The 16,109-nt window shown below is 48.9% G+C and overlaps 1 protein-coding gene across 3 annotated transcripts in view; it reads left to right on the top strand.

The window, feature by feature from the left end:
- Positions 1 to 142: 142 nt before the first annotated feature.
- The window catches only part of RAP1GAP2 (RAP1 GTPase activating protein 2), a 233,298-nt gene continuing 217,331 nt past the window's right edge, over positions 143 to 16,109 (top strand). For all 3 annotated transcript variants that reach the window (XR_013446056.1, XM_078068051.1, XM_036097956.2), the window contains exons 1-2: positions 143 to 207; positions 13,070 to 13,186. Coding sequence is in view for 2 of the 3 variants with exons in the window: in XM_078068051.1 (XP_077924177.1) it covers positions 158 to 207; positions 13,070 to 13,186 (167 nt within the window). In the remaining variant the exon portion in view is untranslated. The remainder of the gene's footprint in view (positions 208 to 13,069; positions 13,187 to 16,109) is intronic.

The raw sequence follows: 16,109 nt of genomic DNA, 5'->3' as shown, positions 1-16,109 counted from the left end.
GCACAGCCCGGGCTCCAGGCGGAGTCGCGTCGCGCCCGCCCCGCCCGCCGGGACCCGCGCCCGCGAGCGCGCCCTCGGCACTGGCCTGCGGCAGCCGGACTTGCCTCCGCCCAGTGGCCCGCGGCGGGCAGGGAGCCGACGGGCGGCGGGGCAAGGCATGGCGGGCCGCCGGGCGCCGGGGGAGAAGCGCTGGCAGCTGGTGCGCTGGTGAGTGGGCACGGGCGGGGGGGCGGTGCGGCGCGGGGCCTGGTGCGGGCGCGAACCCGCGCTCCCTGCGCCCCGAGGTCCGGCTGGGCGCGGGAAAGCGCGGGGCGCTGGCCCAAAGTTTCTTCTCGAGCTGAGGTTGCGGGGCCGGGTTTACCGAGAGGCTCTGGACTGCCTGGTCGTAACCATCCCGCGTCCCCGCGCGGGGTCTTTGCGGCTCCCCAGACAGATGGGCACTGGGACCCGGGACCCTGTCCCTGACGTCAGGCTTTGGAGGGACCCCGGCCCCCCCTTCCACAGGCTCATAGGCAGGGCTTCCCTCCTTCCTTTAATTCCCAACCTCAGCTTTCTGATTTGTGCCATAGGGGTCCCCCGCCTACCTCCACTCCTTCTGCTGCTTTGGTCGGTCACGGTATTGGGCCCCAGGCTGCACAACCCACAACCTTCAGCTCTCCTGTTCAAGGAGCTACCCGTGTCTATCTACACAGGGACCTCTGAGGGTGGGGTGCACTTTGGGGTTGTGGGCTTAGAGGTGGGGGCCTGGGAGGTGAGGGAAGAGGTCCCTGCGTACGTGAGTGGTTGCCCCTACCCCCACCGCAGTCCTGCCCAGGCCTGTGGGTATCAGGTTACCTGACTGCAGGCTGAGCGGGTTTCAGACGCAGCGCCAGGAGTCACCTGGGTTGGGCCTATGTCCCCAGTGTCCGAACGTTGAGGGCTGCTTCAGCCAGAGGCCTGACCTCTGCTTGGCGGGATTTAGAATGCAAGGTAACCTGCTTTGGGAGAACTCCAAGAATCGAAGGAGAATGTCTGGCTGGGACCACTCCCCATCCCACATCATCCCACCCACATCAGGACCAGGGAGCATCTCTGAAGTAACATTCTGGACACATCTCACCAGGTATATTCTGTAGCTGGAATACAGATAGGAATAATATCATCAATAATAACAACCTGGGCTTCCTGCTCACTTTTCTTCTGGCTCCAGGATCCAGGTGTTGCACTTACTCTTCATAGTGATGCTCAGAGGAAGGTATTAGCACCCCATTTTACAGATGAGGAAACAGGCTTAGAGGAGAAAAGTGGTTAGTCAAGGCCACCCAGCAAACAAGTGGCTGAGTCAGGGTTTATGCCCAGGTCTTGCCCAGGGGGTTAACTGCTCCTCTGTTTTGCTTATTTCCTGGACCATCCCACCCAGCCTGGCCATGCATCCAAGTTCCCATTGTCAGAAGATCCTAGCATGTCAGAGCAGGAGGGGTCATTGGGTGTCCAGCCTGCTCAGCCCACCTCTGCACTGGGAGGATTCCAAAAATCAAAGTCTAAATAATCAACATTATTATTTAGAAGTGGAACCACTTTTCAGATTAAACCCAAATATATAAATCAGATAAAAGTAGAGTTAATCTGTTTGAAGAGTTGGTGGAAAGCTAGTGTCCTCTCCCTGGTAAGGAGGCACCACCCCAGGACTGCAGATCAGTGTGCTCAGATCAGTGTGCTTCACAGGGGAGGAAGTAGGAAGTTTTAAAGGGGTAGAGCTTAGATTCCTGCTCTGAATCTCTCCCTCTCTCTCTCTCTGCCCTGGTATTGCCTGGCTGGGTTGGATCCTGGGCTGAACCGGATGATGCATGAATTATTGTTAGTGCCCTAACCATAACCCTAACCCCAGAAAACTCTGGGGTTACCTTTCACCCCCAGGTGAAAGCCCTTTGCAATGAGAAGGTCCTGAAGATGTGGCTTGAGTGGTCAGGCAGCTGGCAGGGAGCACTCTTGAGGGCAAGACACCCTCTGATCCTCATGGTATGCTCCCAACATGTCAGCCTTGGCCCCTGGTTCCAGAATTTCACGTTGAGTCAGTTTGCTCCACTCAAACTGGCTCAAGAGAAAAAGGGGATATATTGGCTCACAGAACTGAGAACTCCAGGGACTTTTTGTGTTTCAGGCACAACTGCTCTCAGGTGCTCAAATGTCACCAAATAATGCTCTGTGCTCTTCGTCCCTCTGTTTTCCTCTTATTCTCTCGTGGAGGCAAGTTGGCTACAGCAGCTGTGGGCAGCTCTCCAGTTAGCAACCCTCATGGAAAGAGCTCTCCTTTTCTCAGTAGTCCCAGCCAGTCTCAGAATGTCATCTTATCGGCCTGGCTTGGGTCCCATGACCATCCTAGAGCCAATCACCGGGAGCTGGGGGATGGACTGCTCAGTTGGGCCAGGCTGCGTCATGTGCCCACTTAGGGAGCTGAGGCCTGGGGTCAGCTCTACCCCAACCACAGAGTTTTTTTTTTTTTTTTTAAAGATTTTATTTATTTATTTGACAGAGAGAGGATTGGAGGATTCCACACAGTGAGAGAGGGAACACAAGCAGGGGGAGTGGGAGAGGGAGAAGCAGGCTTCCCGTGGAGCAGGGAGCCCGATGCAGGGCTCGATCCCAGGACCTGGGATCATGACCTGAGCCGAAGGCAGACGCTTAACGACTGAGCCACCCAGGCGCCCCGCAACCACAGAGTTTTGAGTGATAGAGAGGGTAATGAATGGTAAATTATTGGGCAACAAAAACTCATGCAAACCCGCAATAAAGTTAAAAGGCAAACTAGAATCTGGATAACAATATTTACACAGGGGCGCCTGGGTGGCTCAGTCGGTTAAGCGGCTGCCTTTGGCTCTGGTCATGATCCCAAGGTGCTGGGATCGAGCCCCGCGTCGGGCTCCCTGCTCAGCAGGAAGCCTGCTTCTCCCTCTACCACTCCCCCTGCTTGTGTTCCCTCTCTCTCTGTCTCTCTCTGTCAAATAAATAAATAAAATCTTTAAAAAAACAACAACAACAATATTTACACAAAACAAGCTAACTGCTAATGTGCTAAACGTAAGAAGTGCTCTTATAAATAGGTTTAAAGGGGCACCTGGGTGGCTCAGTCACTTAAGCGTCTGACTCTTGATTTTGACTCAGGTCTTTATCTCAGGGTCGTGAGATCGAATGCCTCGTGGGGCCCCGGGTCGAGCCCCGGGTCGAGCCCCGGGTCAGGCTCCACACTCAGCGGGGAGTTTGCTTCTCTCCCTCTGCCCCTCCCCCCACTCATGTTGGCACCCTCTCTCTCTAAAATAAAGAAATAAATCTTTAAAAATAAATAAATAAATTTAAAGAGAAGAAAAAGAAGAGACCACCACGGACTAGGTGGCTTAAACAACAGGCATCTATTTTCTCACAGTTCTGGAGGCTGGAAATCCAAGATCAGGATGCCAGCATGGTGAGGTTCTGGTGAGAGCCCTCTTCCTGGCTTACAGATGGCTGCCTTCTCCCTGTGTCTTCAACATGGTGAGAGAGCTTTTCTTATATGGACTCAAATTCTGTTGGGTCAGGGCCTTATCTAACCTTAGTTCCACAAAGGCCCCAACAGAGTTGTATTGAATATATGAATTTGAGGTGGGGGTGAGGGGATAGGGGCGGGGGCACAAACACTCAGTCCATAAAACTTACCCAGAAAAACTTGGGAGTCTAAGTGGTGAATGATTCAGGCTCAACACCTGGAAGCTCGTGGACGCTGCTCAGGGTCTCATTGGGGGAATAATGTCTGAACGTGAAGCAAGGGAGCCCCCTTTGGAGCCCAAATGTGGCACGCCACTGCCGAAACAGCAGATACAGAACAAGGACCTCCCCACAGCGGTTTATGCGTCCACCAGGCTGTGCAGGACTGGTGTTCAACAGTGCCACCTTGTGGTGCAGAGAGCAAGAGCACTAGAGCGCTGCTGACTACAGTTCTCTCTACTCTGGTATTTCAGAAGCAGAACTGAGTAAGGCTTTGGGGGTTTTTGGAGCATTCAAAAGCAAGATATTAAACTTTATAATAATAGAGGTTGAGGGGGAAGGAGGATTCAAGTGACTCATTAGGAAAGAACTCTGCTTAAATTCATACCCTAAGCTATTGGTATAGTTTGTACCAGTTCTGCAGGAAATGAATGCATCTGTTGAGCTGTTGGAACTCCTAGTTATAAAGTTTTTCAGCTGTTCAGATTGGCTACCCTTTTAATGTGCTCATGGTACATAAGGGCATAGACACACCTGAATAGCCACAGAATATGGGGTGAGACTTTAGTGGTTCTCTCATAAAATAAAATGCTTCAAGTGCTTTTTGAAAATGAAAACCCAGGGTGCCTGGGTGGCTCAGTTGGTTAAGCATCTGCCTTTGGCTCAGGTAATGATCCCAGGGTCCTGGGATCAAGTCCCACATCGGGCTCCTTGCTCAGCAGTGAGTCTGTTTCTCCCTTTCCCCCTGCCCCTCCACCTGCTTGTGTGCTCTCTCTCTCAAATAAATAAATAAGTAAAGTCTTCAAAAAAATAAAAGTGAAAACTCAAGGCAGAACCACTTTTAAACTTTAACTGTGGTAAGCTTTAACTGTGCCATGTTCAAATTTGTGGGAGAATTAGGATCTTTCAAGAATTAGGATATTTTATTTTATTTTTTTAAAGATTTTATTTATTTATTTGAGAGAGAGCACAAGCAGGGGGAGCGGCAGGAAAAGGGAGAAGCAGGCTCCCAGTCAAGCAGGGAGCCCAGTGCGGGACTCGATCCCAGGACCCCGGGACCATGACCTGAGACGAAGGCAGACGCTTAACCGAGCCACCCAGGTGCTCTGAGAATTAGGATAATTTATTTATTTATTTATTTTTAAGATTTTATTTATTTATTTGAGAAAGAGAGAATGAGAGAGAGAGCACATGAGAGGGGGGAGGGTCAGAGGGAGAAGCAGACTCCCTGCTGAGCAGGGAGCCCAATGCGGGACTCGATCCAGGGACTCCAGGATCATGATCTGAGCCGAAGGCAGTCGCTTAACCAACTGAGCCACCCAGGCGCCTGAGAATTAGGATAATTTAAAAACTATATCGATAGTCTGTTGAAATGCATGCTTTTAAAAGAAGTAGAGGCTTAAAACAACTATGAGATATTACTGCACACCTGTTAGAATGGCCTAATTCTGGAACACGGGTGGCACCAAATGCTGGCGAGGATGAGGAACAACAGGAATTGCTGGTAGGAATGCAAAATCGGATGACTACTTTGGAAGACAGTTTGGTGGTTTCTTGCAAAACTAAACATATTCTTACCATACGATCGAGCAATCTCGCTCCTCAGCTGAAAACTCATGTCCACATGAATACCTGCATGTGGATGTTTATATCTGCTTTATTCATAACTGCTAAAGTTGGAATCAACCAAGATGTTCTTCAGTAGGTGAATGGATAAAAAAACTGGCACAGCCAGACAGTGGGATATCTTTTGATACTAAAAAGACATCAGCCATCAAGCCATGAAAAGACAGGGAGGAACCTTAAATACACACGAGTCAGTGAAAGAAGCTGCATCCTGCGTGGTTCCAACTATAGGACATTCTGGAAAAGGCAAAATCTTTTGTGTTTGTGCGTGGGGGGTGGGGGGAGATGAGTAGGCAGAGCACAGAGGATTTTTAGGGCAGTGAATGTACTCTGCATAATATAATGACAGGTATATGTAAAAAAAAAATCCTCATATTCACTTACCTTTCAGAATTGTCCTCTTCCATTGGACTCTCCTCCAAATTCTCCATAAAGTACCAAAAACTAAATTAGAATTTGATTGGGTTCATCAACAGCACAGGCTGTTAAATATGTCCGGTTTTCAGCCTTCCTGTTCTATCTGAGAGCCTGTGCTGGGCCCTGCCCAGGTTCTGATGGTGGGGCCTTCGAGTCTGGGGGAGAGAGCCCAGGAGGCTCGAGGCCAAGGCTGTTTAAGTCATTGAGAAGCCGAGCAGTGTGCTCTGGCAATATTCTTTTTATTGGCTGCAGGGTATTCCACTATGAATTGGACTGTAATTTCTCTACCCAGCCTCTACTGATGACCTTTTAGGGTATTTCGAATATTTTGATATTACACACATTGCGGCAATGAACATCTTTAAACCTATTCCATGCAAACATGTGCAAAGGTAATGGTTGCATATAATCTTCAACGTAAAATTGCACAGTAAAATTGCAAAGTAAAACGTGCACATTGTGAAAGATACTGCCGACCTGACCTCCAAAGAAATTGTACCATTTCATATTATCTCCAATGATGTGTGAGATGTCACTTTCTCCACAACTTTACCCACACTGGGAATTAACAAACTTTTTTTTTTTTTAAGATTTTATTTATTTATTTGACAGAGAGAGAGTGAGAGAGGGAACACAAGCAGGGGGAGGGGAGAGGGAGAAGCAGGCCTCCCGCAGAGCGGGGAGCCCGATGCGGGGCTTGATCCCAGGACACTGGGATCATGACCCGAGCCGAAGGCAGACGCTTAAAGACTGAGCCACCCAGGCGCCCCGGGAATTAACAAACTTTTAAAACTTGGCCAGTCTCACCAGTGAAAAAAAATATTCTCTCATTGTTCCTGTAATTTTCATTTCTTTAAGAAAAGTTGCATTTTATTCATGTTTATTGGCCTTTTGTGTTTCTACTTTTGTAAAGTAGAAACTATAATTTCCTTTGCCTTTTTTTCTCCCCTACTGGTTTGCTCATTAAGTATTTTTCCATATTGATCTGTAAAAGCTCTTTGTTTATCATGGGAATTCGTCTTTTTTTTTAGTTTTTGGTAAGTTTTTTATTTTAGAACAGTTTCAGATTTACAGGAAAATTGAGAAGATAGTACAGAGAGCCCCATATACCCTACACTCAGTTTCCCCTATGAACATCATACACGAGTATGGTACATTTGTTACATGAATGAACCAATATTGATATATTATTATTAACTAAAATCCATAGGTTATTCAGATTCCTTAGTATTTCCCTAATGTCCTTTTTCTGTTCTAGGGTCCCATCTGGATACTGCATTACATTTAGTTGTCATTCCTCCTTAGGATCCTGTTGGCTCTGACAGTTTCTCAGACTTTCCTTGTTTTGTTTAAGATTTTTGTTTGTTTATTTGAGAGAGAGTGAGTGAGAGAGAGAGAGAGAGAGCACAAGCAGGGAAGGGGCAGAGGGAGAGAGAGAAGCAGACTTCCCGTTGAGCAGGGAGCCTGACAAGGGCTCCATCCCAGGACCCCGAGATCATCAGCTGAGCTGAAGGCAGACACTTACCTGACTGAGCCATCCAGGTGCCCCTCGGACTTTCCTTGTTTTTGATGACCTTGACAGTTCAGGACGTACTGGTCTTTTTGTAGAACATCCCTCAAGAGGAATTTGTCTGATGTTTTTCTCGCAATTAGAGAAAACCCCTCATGATTAGGGGTTATGAACTTTTGGGAGAAGGATCACAGGGTTGGAGTGCCATGTCATCACATCATATCGAGGGTACATATCATTAACGTGATTTATCCCGGTCCATATTGACTTTGGTCACCTGGCTGAGTTAGTGTTTGTCTGGCTTCTCAGCTGGAAGGTTACTGTTCCCCTCTCCCTTCCCATAGAGTACTCTTGGGAAGGAAGTTACTATGTGAAGCTCACCTTTAAGTAGAGTGTAGTTGTGATCTGCTCCCTGGAGGGCAGAGTTTTTACATATATTGTTTGGAATTCTTCTGCATGGAAGATTTATCTCTTTCCCCCATTTATTTATTTATTCATTTATTTATATCAGTATACACTCATGGATGTTTGCTTTTTGTAAGAGCATGGATGTTTGCTTTTTTATAAGAGCTTTATTTTTTTAATTTTTAAAAAATGTTCTTTTAAAGATTTTATTTATTTGAGAGAGAGAGAGTGCAAGCAGGGGGAGGGGCAGAGGGAGAAGGAGAAGCAGACTCCCCGCTGAGCAGGGAGCCCAACGTGGGACTTGATCCCAGGCCCTGGGGTCACGACCTGAGCTGAAGGTAGATGCTTCACTGACTGAGCCACCCAGGTGCTCCTAGAGCTTTATTAAAATAGAATTCACGTATCCTACAACTCACCCATTGAATGTGTAAAATTCAATGGTTTTTAGTATTTCACAGAGTTGTGCAACCGTCACCATAATCGATTTTAGAACATTTTCATCTCCCTGTAAAGAAACCCCATAACGGTTAGCAGGTAATCGGTAATCACCTCCATTAGCTTCCAACTCTCCTCTCCGCCCCCCCCCCCCAACCCCAGCCTTAGGCCAGCACAAATCTACTTTCTCTAAGGATTCGCTTATTCCGGACATTTCATATGAACGGAATCGTACAGCATGTGGTCTTTTGCCACTAGCTTCTTTCACTTGGCCTGATGTTGTCAAGGCTCAGGGTTCAATGCCTGCCTGACCTACCCCAGAGTTCATCTGAAAAAATAGGTGTAACCTGTAAAGTGCCTGACCGGTTTCTCTTTTGGTGATGGGTTGCGTCCTCCTGGAGGTATCACCCCACCCCCAGAACCTCGGGCCTGTTTCTAGGAACAGCTTCTGCCCTCCCTCTTCCCATTCCCTTCAAAGTGTCCCTGACTATGCCCAGGGCTCCTGGCTGCCACTCTCCCAGAGATAATCTGAGCAGCTGTTTCTTGCTCGGGTTTCAATGGCTGACGGTGGCTCACAGGGTGAGCCTCTGCAGTGTTTAATCTCCCCCAGAGTCCAGTTCAACAGGATTTCAGGTACATGGCAGGTGAATGCGGGATATATGTGGGGATGGGTGCTGTTCCTTCAGTGTGGTCCAATACAACAGATACGTGAGGTTGATACATTGGATCCGTTAATAGAGATCATCGGTGCCAGGGCATTCTGTGAAGGAAGCTTCCCAAGGATGTGATGAATTGATCGGTGTTGTTGTTGTGACTTTGGCAGGCTGGGCTTTGGCGAGAGGGCTGCGCGAGGATGTTGCAGGGGTTTCAGAGGTGATCAGACACGATCTTTACACTTGGCAGGAGACAGACAGGCACATAAATAACTCATGTAAAGGCAGGTAGAGAGCAATGTTGTGATCAAGGTTAAGCGAGGCCTCGCCAGAGCCTGGCTCTTCATTCTGGTTAGAGCATCAGGGACAGACTCTTAGAGGCAGTGTGGTTTGAGGAGTCGAGGAGAGGTGGGCAGATCTGGGAGAGAGATGGAGGGAGGGCAGTTCAGGTCAGAGCAAAGCCTGAGCAAAGGCTCTGAGGTAAGAACAGGCAGGGCATGCTTAGAGAAGGACAGACAGATGAGACATGCGGGGGCCCATGCGTGTGATGTGGGGGGGGGTGGGCGGCATGACATGGTGGGGAAGGCTGGAAAGGAACAAAGTGGGAGAGGTCGGGCTCTCAGGTGGGCAGTTTGGAGGATACTTGATAGCAGTGGGAGGACACTAACAGTTTTGGGCAGGGGTCTGGGTTGGGAAGTGGGGGCTGGTATGGGGGAGGGAGAGGGTGTGTGTGTGTGTGTGTGTGTGTGTGTGTGTGTGTGTAGGGGGCTGGTTAGGAGGACACTGGATGCCATGAGCTGACTGCATTTGTGACCTCGGACAAGTTCACTCCCCTCCCCTGGCCTCTTCTTCCTCATCTCTAAAACGGAATCGACCCGTTCCAGGGGGTTTGCTGTGAGGCTTAGAGGGTGTGGGTTTGTCCATCATTGGTAAAGCACGTAAGGCCTGTGACTTGGTGAAGGCCGATGGGGATGGTGTGGAGGGAAGATGATAAAGAGGACTACGTGGCAAGGGATTCCCTCACATTATTTCATGTAGTCCTTGCCCCAACCCTTCAAAGTGGGTGTTATTGTCACTCCCATGTTACCGATGAGGAATCTGGGACTCGTGGCGGGAAGATCACTGAGCCACAGTTGGTAAGTTGAATCCAGGCCAGGGTGCCTGCAGGGTGGAGGACAGGGCCTTCCACCTGCCTCACGGGAGTGGGAGGAGAGGGAGCCCCAAGGAGGCGGAGGTGGTGCTTGTAGCTGAGGGGTTTGCATCCCGCAAGAGGCACGGGGGAGTGGTGAGTGAGGAGAGAATTTGGGTGCGCGTGGTCCCGGAGTGGGTCTACTTCTCCCGCAGCCTGGGGGCCTGTGTGTGCTTGGTGGGGTCAAGGGCAGCGCTGTTGTGTCTATCAGCCTGGAAGTGAGGGGACATCACTATCAGGTTTTGGTTCTGCCACATCTTTGGGCAGGCCCTGTGCCTGCTCTGGGCCTCATGTCCTCATCTGTAAAACAAAGCTCTTGGAACAGATGAGTGACCTCTGGGGGTTCTCCTCGTCCTAATGACCTAAGACTTCATGATCAGCAGAGTCCTCAAATTAAAAAAAAAAAAAAAGATACTATACATAGTATACTCATGGTTCAAATTCAAAAAGCACTAAAACAGTGCTCCTCAGCCACTCAGTTCCCCTTCTTGGAGGCAACTGGTGTTACCAGTTTCTCCTGCAGAGATGGCAACAGTGTCATTCAGGGCTGAGTCCCAGGGAGTCCACGGACGGACGGACGGGGAAAGGTGTAGAAAGTTGTCATCAGAATAGGATGGGATTAATCAGGGTGGGCTTCCTGGAGGAGCCACACTTTGAACCAGGTTTTACAGGAGGGGAGTCATCTTGGCGCAGGAAGCATATCACAGAGGAGGGTCGCGTCCCAAACGGAAGTCACAATCTTCCCTCCCAAACCTGCTCCTGTCCAGCGTGAATGGCACTGTGGTCAACTGCCCACCCCAACTAGGAACTGGGGAACAACTTTGCTGCCGGTCTCCCCTTCACCCATGTCCAACCCATCACCCTGTGCAACAAACACTGCCTCCTTAGCTCACTCAAGAGTCCCCCCCCTTTTTTTTTTTTTAAAGATTTTATTTATTTGACAGAGAGAGACACAGCGAGAGAGGGAACACAAGCAGGGGGAGTGGGAGAGGGAGAAGCAGGCTTCCCGTGGAGCAGGGAGCCCAATGCGGGGCTCGATCCCAGGACCATGGGATCATGACCTGAGCTGAAGGCAGACGCTTAACCAACTGAGCCACCCAGGCGCCCCACAATTTTTTTTTTCATAGCACTTTCTGTAGTTCGTGGTTTCTCCCTCTCTCTCTCTTTCTCTCTCTCCTTCTCACACACACACACCCCATGTGGAATAGGTAATACCTCTCCTGTATGAAAACATACATTGTTAAAAAGTCACTCTCCCATGCCCCCATTCACCCAGTTCTAACTGTTTTTATTAGTGTTTCCAGAATTTCTCTCTATAAACAAATATGAATTCATATTTTATTCTCTCCCCCTTTTTTAACATAAATTACACATACGGCTATTTCTGGCACTTGTTTTTTTTTTATCTTAACAATGTATCTTGAAGATCTTTGCATGATAGTGCACAGAGAATATCCTCATTTAAAACATCTTTAATGACTGCACACTGTTTTTTCCATATGGTTGTACCATAATTTATTTAACTAGTCTCCTACTGATGACTGCTTAGGCTGTTCCCAGACTTTTGCTCTTATAAACAATGCCACAGGGGCACCTGGCAGTTGGAAGAGTATGCGACTCTTGATCTTGGGGTCGTGAGTTTGAGCCCCATGTTGGGTGTAAGGATTACTAAAAAACAAACAAACAAAAAAACAAACCCCCAAAACCAATGCCCCACTTAACCTTGTTCACATGGTAGAATCTGTAGATAAATTCTCTGAAAGGGGATCCTTGTCCTACAAAGGAAGTGCACTTGTAATTTATTTTTTTTAATTAAAAGAATTTTTTTTTTTTTTTAAAGATTTTATTTATTTATTTGACACAGAGAGAGAGAGAGGAATCACAAGCAGGCAGAGTGGCAGGGAGCGGCAGAGGGAGAAGCAAGCTTCCCGCGGAGCAGGGAGCCCGATGTGGGACTCGATCCCAGGACTCTGGGATCGTGACCTGAGCCGAAGGCAGACGCTTAACGACTGAGCCACCCAGGCGCCCCTTAATTAAAAGAATTTTTAAAGATTTTATTTTATTTTATTTATTTATTTTTCTAAATTAATTTATTTGACAGAGAGAGAGAGAGAGAGAGAGAGAGCGCACAAGCAGGGGGAGCGGCAGGCAGAGGGAGAAGCAGGCTCCCTGCTCCAGAGGCAGTCGCTTAACCAACTGAGCCACCCAGCCGCTCTAACGATTTTATTTTTAAGCAATCTCTATAGCTAACCTGGGGCTTGAACTTACAACCCTGAGATCAAGAGTCACACACTCTATCGACTGAGCCAGCCAGGCGCCCCTGCACTTGTAATTTAGACAAGTGTTGTTAGGTTGTCCAGCAGAGGAGTTATCCCAGCTGACACTCTTGCTGGTAATGTATGAGAGGGCCTGTCTGTAATGATACATTTGTTCATGTGACTATTTGGTGGTTTCTCTCTCCAGAAGACTGTAAACTCCAGGGATTAAGTCTCTCTTGCTCATCATCGTAGATAATAAATGTTGAACTCATGAATGGATTCACACTTCAGAAGGGGGTGGCCAGAGTGGGAGGGACCCACTTGTCTTCACCTTGCCCAGCCCAGCTTCCTTCATTCTTACTGTAGGCTTACTGTCCATCCAGACAGTGGCTGAGACCCTGTGAGAGGTTCTGGAAGAACCTAATTCTGACATCTGCCTCATGACCCCCACTCCAGGGCAGCCCTTCTCCTGCTGGGAAATCAGGAAGTCCAGTATCTCAGTCCTATAAGGAGCTTGGAAAATGATCCCTTGTCTAATGCTTGAATCCCTTGCCTAGCCTCTGCTTACATTCTTCCAGCGACAGGGAACTCACCCCTTCCAAGTGACTCCTTTCAATTTTAGACAGCTAACTTTCAGAAAGCTTTTCCATCAGTGAGTTGAAACCCTGTAGCTGCCTCCTCTTCAGGGTATTCTAACTGTGGCCTTGTGGAAACAGGGCTTTCTGGCAGATGAGCCGGGGGGAGGTTTGGGGACAGGTACCCCTCAGTGATCTTTTTCCAGCAAGCAGGGTCAACTTCCCAAAGAAGCTGTGCAGAGTGCTGCCTGCCATCCCCTCACTCTCTCCTGTCCTGCCCGCAGGTACGTGCAGGAAGGACGGTTCCGAGTTGAGGAGAGGACCCTGACAGCCTTCCAGTGGCTTTACAGCCCACAGCAGCATCGCATCCTCAGCCGCGCCGACCTTGAGTCTCCCTCCAGGTAAAGGGACCCACAGTCCTTGTTCTCCAAAGGCGGTACTTACGCAGCTGGCTGCACACTGGTTGCAAATCTGCCATGGGGGATCACTGCCCTCGGGGCAGAGGAGGCTCCCAGGGTTCTGGAAAGAGTATGTCAGCCTGGGTGCTTGTTCAGCCTAGAAGGCATGGAGTGATTTGAAGCAGATCACTGCCTCTGCTTTCTCCTCTGTAAAATGGGTATGATTACATATTCCCTGCCTTCTATCAGGAAGATCATGAGTCTCAAGGGAAATGACGCCTGCAGAGAATCCTAAGGCCTAGGGGTCAGTTGGTTCCTCTTTAAGAGGGAGAGTGGCTGTCATATTTGCTGGGCAGCCTCCCCACCCCTCCTTGACCTGGGTGGATGGAGCCAGCCCTGCCTTCCTCATCTCCTCCTTCCCTCCTCAGGGCATCCAGCTGGGAGCCTGAGTCTGAGTGAGGGGCTGGGAGAAGAGGGCTTTTCCTGGCCCAGATCCCTGCTCCCAGCCTCCTGCCCCCTCTTCCACCACACTGGACCGATGTGACGAGCATTAGCAGTCTCCACAGAGATCCTGGGTAACCCTGCTGCAGCCTCACCCCTTCCCAAGGCTTTTGCTAGACCTGATCCCGAACCTTTCTTCCATGTTCCCCCTCAAGACCACTTTGCTCCTAAATTAGTAGACCCTCACAGCCAAGAGTGAGCAAGCCTCACTTCCCCGGGGTGGTTTAAATGAAAGAAGAGTGGAGGTGGTATCATTTGGGGGGTATATCATGGGCTGGCCAACAAGAGAACAGGGGTGATGCTCTACTGCTTCTCCCCAGCCGACCCCAGGAATAAGATTTAGAAGTCACTGGGAGACTTCACCTCCTAGATAGCTGCCAGGAATCCTATTTAGCTAAGAGCAGTGCATCTGCTCCCTCTTGTCTCATTGAGATTTCGGTAGGTAAAGGAAATAGTGAGGTGGCCGGGTACTCTGGATCTCGATCTGATACTCTGGAGGAAGAATTAATTGGAGGATGATGTGGAAGTGACAGGAACTCTGGGAAAGGTGACTCAGGCCACCTGGGAACTCCCGGTAGTCAGGGAGTGGGTAGTCAGACAAGCGCCCTGGACTCCGGAGGGTGGATTTCAAATAATGTAGAGAAAAGACAGAAACCCCCCTGGAGCTTGAGGCAAGACTATTGGGAAGGCTGCCAAAATGAAATTCTGAGTGTACAGCTGTGAATGCTTGCAGGGAAAAAGAAAGAGGCCAGTGTGGCTGCCCTTGGAGCAGGGGAGCGCACATGGACATGAGGGCACAGGGTTGGGGTCGGTTGCAGGCAATGTGCAAAACCCTAATGTGTGCCATTCGCCTCTGATACAATAAAGTAGCTTCTCCCTCACCTTCTCTCCTTTCCTTCAAAGTTCTTGCCACTATCTGACCTTCTCTTGTTGGTCTGTTTGTTCATTGTCCATGACACCGCTCCCCCTCATAAGGTTTATGAGGGCAGGGCCTTCTCCAGCTTGTTCTTTGCTGTATCCTGAGGCCCTGTGTCAGAGAAGGAGTTCATGAAACAGGTACTGGGGGAATGACAGACAAACACAATGCAGGCTCAGAACCTGTAGGAAGGCTGGGAGAGAGGCTAGCCTCCCAGACTCCAAGACGGGTGGGCCAGCTGTACCTGCCCAAGGTAACAGCAAGGGGAGAAGAGGAGGATGAGACCTCCTGCCCATGCAGGTGGCCTGGAGCTGACAGAGCTGCTCTGTCTTCTGAGCCAAAGAGCAAGAACACATTTGAGAGTCACAGGTGTAGGGGTGCCTGGGTGGCTCTGTCGGCTCAGGTCATGATCTTGGGGTCCTGGGTTCGAGCCCCGTGTCGGATTCCCTGCTCATTGGGGAGTCTGCTTCTCCCTCTCCCACTCCCCCTGCTTGTGCTCTCTATCTCTGTCGAATAAATAAATAAAATCTTAAGAAAAAAAAAATGAGAGAGAGTCACAGAAGTAGAGCTGAGTCCTTGGAGGAGGGCAGCAATCATAAGACAGGATGGAGCCATTTGAAATAAAATCAGTTTTCATACTTGGGAAGGCTACATCCCCGGGGGAGTTGAAGAGGAGGCTGCCATATTCTGTACTAATTTTTGTGACAGAATATTAATAGTTAATTTTTTGAGGGCTTATTATGTGTCATGTGTAAATGCTTTATAAGAATAAATTGATTTAGTCTTCATAACAATGCTATGATTTAAGTACTCTTGTTCTCCCCATTTTTCAGATGACTCAACCAAGGCACAGGGGTTAAATAACAGCTAGTAAGTTGCAGTGCATATAACCATCATGCACACTGCCTCTCAGAGAATAAGGTGTGTGCCCAAAGGCAGGAGATAGCTAAGGTAATGTCTATCTTTACAAAGAGGAAATAAGTCCAGAAACCATAAATAAGGAACTCAGGATTTGTCCTGGTCACATTTCAGAGTTTGTTTTTATTTTTTTTATTTTTTATTTTTAAAGATTTTATTTATTTATTTGAGAGAGAGAGAATGAGAGACAGAGAGCATGAGAGGGAGGAGGGTCAGAGGGAGAAGCAGACTCCCTGCCGAGCAGGGAGCCCGATGCGGGACTCGATCCCAGGACTCCAGGATCATGACCTGAGCCGAAGGCAGTCGCTCAACCAACTGAGCCACCCAGGCGCCCCAGAGTTTGTTTTTAAAGAGATGATTTGGTAGAGGTGGATGATCAGCAGCAGCAAGTGAATTCGCCGAGAACCCATCCTGCTGGGGGAAGCTTATTCACTTTTCCGATTAGTTTTCTAGACTAGAACGTAGGTTGGGGGTGGCAGAACAGAAGACTGTAGTTCTGAGTCTGATGAGTGGGCTGCCATTGGCTGCGTCCACATGTTTATGAGTGGGTTGTTGAGGAAGGATGTGGAGAGCTGGTGACATTGCTGATGG

The sequence above is a fragment of the Halichoerus grypus genome, chromosome 2 (genome assembly GCF_964656455.1).
Source record: "Halichoerus grypus chromosome 2, mHalGry1.hap1.1, whole genome shotgun sequence".
Classification (NCBI taxonomy): Eukaryota; Metazoa; Chordata; class Mammalia; order Carnivora; family Phocidae; genus Halichoerus; species Halichoerus grypus.
The sequence above is the reverse complement of the archived record's forward strand: the minus strand, read 5'-3'. Positions and strand labels throughout refer to the sequence as shown.